Source organism: Periophthalmus magnuspinnatus, chromosome 18 (genome assembly GCF_009829125.3).
Source record: "Periophthalmus magnuspinnatus isolate fPerMag1 chromosome 18, fPerMag1.2.pri, whole genome shotgun sequence".
Taxonomy (NCBI): Eukaryota; Metazoa; Chordata; class Actinopteri; order Gobiiformes; family Gobiidae; genus Periophthalmus; species Periophthalmus magnuspinnatus.
The window spans coordinates 9,729,399-9,735,284 of record NC_047143.1 but is presented as its reverse complement, the minus strand read 5'-3'; the positions used below and the strand labels follow the sequence as shown (position 1 = coordinate 9,735,284).

The 5,886-nt window shown below is 40.6% G+C and overlaps 1 protein-coding gene across 1 annotated transcript; it reads left to right on the top strand.

Moving 5' to 3' along the window:
• Positions 1 to 1,046: 1,046 nt before the first annotated feature.
• On the top strand, positions 1,047 to 5,337 carry LOC117386011 (GTPase IMAP family member 7-like). The gene is made up of 4 exons (XM_033983316.1): positions 1,047 to 1,071; positions 1,787 to 2,073; positions 3,730 to 3,927; positions 4,843 to 5,337. The coding sequence occupies exons 1-4, from the start codon at positions 1,047 to 1,049 to the stop codon at positions 5,335 to 5,337; spliced, it is 1,005 nt and encodes a 334-aa protein (XP_033839207.1).
• The last annotated feature ends 549 nt before the right edge of the window (positions 5,338 to 5,886 follow it).

The window sequence follows — 5,886 nt, the reverse complement described above, 5'->3', positions numbered from 1 at the left end:
CAATTTAACCTTATTTAGTTTCAAGTTACATGCGTGTTGTTGATCTTAGGCTCAACTCTTGTCCTTTAAGTGCCTATCACAGGTTAGATTACTTGTTTTAGTAAAACATAGTTGGCCTTTTTTTGGTTTATATATTTACTTCTAGTGGAAATCATGACATCATTAGGTAATTTCATTACTGTAACCTGGCAACAATGTTGTACCCCTCTATTGTTCACTGATAAAAATATAAGAAAACGGATTTATTTTGTTGAAATATTTCAATTATGTGAAAAAATGTTTCTTGCATGTAAATTGTGCCTAACTTTAGCATAGAATTCTCTCTAGCATGATGTTATAGGTTTCAGAACTTTCAAATTCCTGTAATATATTTTTCACCTTATCTTCGCTAATTGCTTCTTGATTGGTGTGAAACTATAATTTATATCTACATGTGTTACTAAACCGTCACTAAAGTAAAAGTTTAGGACTGTACATAAGTACACATTTTAGGTATCTGTACTTTAAATAAGTACATTTTAAAGTGGATACTGTTTACTTTTGCTCCACTATATTTGAGAGCAGTATCTGTACTTTCTACTCCACTACATTCTTGAACTGAAAAGCAAAAGTATTTTTTATTACTGTTAGAAACCTGAAAAGTCTGCGGGGTTTATTTTGAACACATTCAGGTAAAAACAGCTAGGATCAATTTCATTGTTTTGTCGTAACGGTGCGGGAAGGACCAAGAGATGCAGACTCGGGGCAAGGTTACAGTGTTTATTTACAAAGTCAGTGAAATTCAGTCTTTGTCAGTTCATACAAATTCACACGAGGGATCACGGAGCGGGAGGCAGACCAGGCGGGCGGAATGCAGGTCGGGGACGGGGAAAACAGGACCGGGGTGCAGGCAAGAGCGGGACGAGACCGGGGCAGGCAGGACCGGCGTAGTCCAGAGAGCGGAGTCCAAGGCCGAAGGTAAGCAGCAAGCCGGAGACCAAGAGGAGACAGGTAGCGAGACGAAGGGATGACTTTACCGGAGCCGGAGCGCAGAGGCAGGAGCGGAGATGAGCGAGGACAGGGATCTGGAGGGTGACAAAATCCAAATGAGTACATGCAGACAGGTACCGGGATACAAAACTGAGCTAGAGCATTCACGTTTACACGCGGACGGTCTGGCGCCGAGTGTAGTCTGCCGAGCCCTCAAGTACTCAGCAGCAGGTGGCGGTGATTACGCTGATGAGCTCCAGGTGCGTGCGGGAGAAGTCTCCAACTCCGCCCAGCTCCAGGCAGACAGGTCGGGGAGGGGTAGAGAGCACAGGAGGACAGGAACAAACGGGCATCATGACATGTTTCTGTTGAACAGATCTTTATCCAAATCACTATGCCTGAAGTCCCAGGGCCTTGTGTACGCTTGTGCATTGGTGACTCCGCCTGCTTCAGAAATGAAAGTACAATGACAGTCCAGTGCAGCTGGAGACAGCAGAGCCGAGCCGATAATAATTTGAATTGTGTTATTGCTATAGCGACAGAGGGATGCTGTCATGCCAGACCCTTCGAATCAGGAAGGAATCTTTATGCCTGAAACCCATGAAGATAAAAATACTTATTGGAATTATGAATCATTAAATATAGATTAATTATGATGAACCCTGGAGATTTATTTATTTATTTATTTTTTAACAGTTGAATTTTTCTCAGTGGTTCTGTATCATGGCCACTAGATGCCGCCATTTCACTTCTTCTTGGGAGAATTTGAGCCACTATAATAAGACTCAATCACTGACATATTTTCTGTTTTATTCAGAGCCAAACTCGCTGAGAATCGTCCTGCTGGGGAAACACGGCAGTGGGAAAAGCAGCCTGGGAGAAAAGATTTTCAGAGTGAGCTACAGGAGCGACTCAAAGATCCGAAGCGTTCAGACTCACTCCAGGACCTTGAAAGAGCGCAAAGTGACGTTGATCGACACTCCAGGGGTCGTGGGAACCCAGGGCGTGGGGTGGGAGCGCGCGGAGCTGGAGGGACACTGTGAATGGCTGAGCTGCCTGGTCCAGTGCGCTCCGGGGCCTCACGCGCTGCTGCTGGTGATGCCCGTGCAGAGGTACAGAGACAGGAGCAGGCTGTGGTGGAGCACATCAAGACACAGTTTGGGGAAGAGGTGCATCCTGGGAAATAATTTAAAATGTCTATGTTCTATATTTATTATCTATCCTATAGCACAGCCAGTATATTGTAAATTCTACCTACTTTAAAGCTGGGGTATCTGTGTAATCCCAGGTCTAATCCATAGTAAAAGCCATGGATCAATCACACCTGGACTTTAAAGCTGAATTACTTGATTTTCACACTACCAGGGCCGGCCCAACCTATAACCAGAATAAGCAGCTGCTTAGGGCCCCGAGGCCACCAGAGGGCCCCCAAGAGCCCAAATATTTAGATTGAAAATAATATATCACGTCTATTGGACACAGGGCTGGTGTGTTTACAGCAGCCTAAATATCCCTCTCAAACGATTACATTTGTTTTATATCTATAGTAGCAAAATATCTGTCCATTTGTTTTTGAGTCGGGCAGAGGTGAGGGCAGCTCTGTGTTTACACTGGTACAAGGACCCGACATAATGTAAATTTAAGCCCACTGTCGCCAACTGGAACACAATAAAATCCACCAGAAATGAAGAAAAAATATCTAGAATTTTTTACATGTTAACGCCCCTTATATGTTTGTGTTCTGTTCTTGTGACTGTGGTAATTGTGACATTCTGGATGTTTTCAGTCTGATGTTGGTCACATAAACACAAATACAACTGGTCAAGGTGATGAGAGCAGAATTATAATGTTGTCAAATGTGAATCACCAACAGTTGAGCCAGGGGCCCCACAGGCAAATTCAGCTTAGGGCTCCCTGAAAGCTAGGGCCAGCCCTGCCTAGCCCTCACAAACCTTTTGGTAAATAGTTAATATCCACATGAATAAATCTATGCATAGTTTAAAAAAAATTTTTTTCAGATGGTAAAGTGAAACTGTGGTGGACCGCACAAGCTCAGCCAATCAAGAACGCTGCTTACTTCCAGGTTCTAAGTGGCGAAGCCTCTACCACAAAAGTTCAAAAAAACAGAACTAGTTCTTTTCAAACAGTCTGCAGTGGTCCACAGTTTTTCCTCACTTACCTTATGTGTTCAGAGCATCATAATTATTCACGGCGATGAGTTTAGAAGTGCTTTTCACAACTAGCATGCACTACCTGGACAATAAACAAATTTTGAAGTACGGTACATTAGTGAAGTAAATATAGATGATCAATGATAATATTGAAACCAAACCATGAAACAGAATTATCCCAAAAAAACTATTCTAAATGTACAAAATAGTTTTTAGAAAATGAATTGCGATACAGTAAATACATAACAAAATGCAACACTTAAGTAGTTAGTGTGCGTCTATAATGAGGTATAGAAGTTCATAATTCAACCTTCTACAGCTCTGATCTAACTATGGTACAAAAAATTAAGCAAATATTTCCCGCTAGTGCAAAGAAAAAGTCTCCACCGTAAATATTGACCCCCAAAAATGATTGTTCCATCTGTCATGTATTGAGCGATAAGTTGATATAGCATTTATCATGACAGGCGTAGGTACAGGAGTGTTAATTGTTGACCAAATGGGCCACTTTTACGTCACACTAAACAATATTTTGTCCGCTCAGTGTGACACCACCTCCTCATCCTAATCAATGCTTTTCTCATAACAGATGTTCCGATTCACCATTGTAATTTTCACTCATGGAGACCAGCTCCCGGAGAACACAGACATCTTGGAGTTTGTGGAGGAGAACACTGAGCTGGCCAAGCTGGTGCAGGCCTGCGGGGGGCGCTGTCACGTGGTCGACAACAAGTACTGGACCAAAGATCAGCAAAAGGAAGACCCACAGCGGAGCAATGAGTTTCAGGTAAGATTTAGGGCTTAATGATTATGACTTTTGTCTGTTCTGTGCAGTGGTGGGTAGTTCTCAATTACATTTACTCAGTTACATTTAATTGAGTAACTTTTGTAATTGTACTTTTCAGAGTACTTTCACTGCTACTTAAGTAATAATTTTGTTGAAGTAACAGTACTCTTACTTGAGTAAACATGTTGGTTCCTCTTCCGACTGTACGTGAATCTACAAGTGACAAAAGCTTTATCTTGACAATATTAAATTATTTGAACAGCGCTCCTTCAGATGATTTATTTTTTCACATTTTTGTGTCTGTCCTTTGAAAATAACAGATTTTGTGCATTCTTTAGTTATTTTTTTAGTTTTCCTTCAAATAAGTTTAACTCCAAATGATATAATTATAATTATGTCAGATGTTATGTTCTGACAGTTCCTCTTTTAAGTCACTCTTAATTGAGTAGTACTTTTACTTTTTTTCAAATACTTACTTGAGTAATTTATTGGACCACTACTTTGTACTTTCTACTTGAGAAATAATATTTTGAAGTAACATCACAGGTTTCTGCAGAATCAATGAGTGAAGCACTAAACCCTGTTAATCTGAGATGAGATAAATTTGATTTCATTTGTAAATAATAGATGACCAATGAGTTCCTTGTATGTATCACTGAAAATAACAGATCTGATTGGACGACCGGGCTTGAGACGCAACGGAGGACGAGGGGATCAGACTGATATCAATCTGTAGAAAGAATACAGAGAGATATTATTCTGGATTTGCCAGGCAAATTAATGATACTTTTTTGAAGTTTAAATTAAATGGAAATTACTTCCATATTATTTTGTTTCTGAATTTTGTTTTTATGATTGTATTGTGACCTGAATAATCATGACTACTAATTAACGTAATCATCTTGACACCCCTAGGTGGAAGCGATCCTGAATACTGTGGAGAAAATGGTTGATGAAAACCAGAAGTATTTAAGCAATGATGCTTTGGAACAAGTAGAGCATGATATTCAGACAGAGCAGAGCCGCATTCACACTGACAGCGGCTTGAGCCTGGAGGAGAGCAGAGAGCAGGCCAAAAACTCTCTCCTCGATAGATACATAGACCAAGCAACAAGATGCCCGCCTTATGCCAAATATGCTGCAGTTATGACTGGAGTAGCAGGTGTGGCACTGGTAGCTATATTGGTGCTACCAAAAGTGATGAAGTTTTTTGCAGAGAAGCCCCCACTGCCCCTTCCCCTCCCCCTGCCCATGGTGCCCATAGAGCCCCCTGCTCTGCCAGATCTCCCCCCTGCACCTGAAATGATCCAAGAGGTTGTCCAAGAGGTTGTCCCAACCGTGATATCCGAGTTTCTGAAGTCCATTCTGACACCACCAGAGGACTACGATCCATTTGACCAATTCAACTAGTCTTAAAGGAACTGTGTAAGATTTTGATTTTAGATTGTCACAAGATAAAAGGTAAACATGTTCAAATCAAATATAGTGACTGATAACAATTATAATGCTGATTTAGTCTTAATTACAAAAATACTACACATGATGGCTAAGTTCTTTATACTATAACTTGGTGTTTTGGTTCAAGACAATTATAAAATCAGAAAGCAGAATGAGCCTGACTTGAGGTGCTTCAGTCCAGTTGGTTTAAACCTGAAAAAAACTTTCTCTGATCTGAATGGTCACAACCTAAACCCCAGCACCTGCAGCCAGACTCTACAGTTCTTTAATGTAGAGTCTGGCTGCAGGTGCTCTACAGTTCCTAATACCTAAATTAAAACTTACACCAATACAGCAGGTCACTGCTTTTTCATGCAACTTAATGAAAAAGCATATTATGATTTTAAATTCTATAAACATGACAAAACTGTGCACCCAGATGAGTTTCAAATCAAATATAGCTTTTACTGATAACAATTCTAATGTAGAGTTATTCTTAAATAGAAAACAAGTGGACATGGT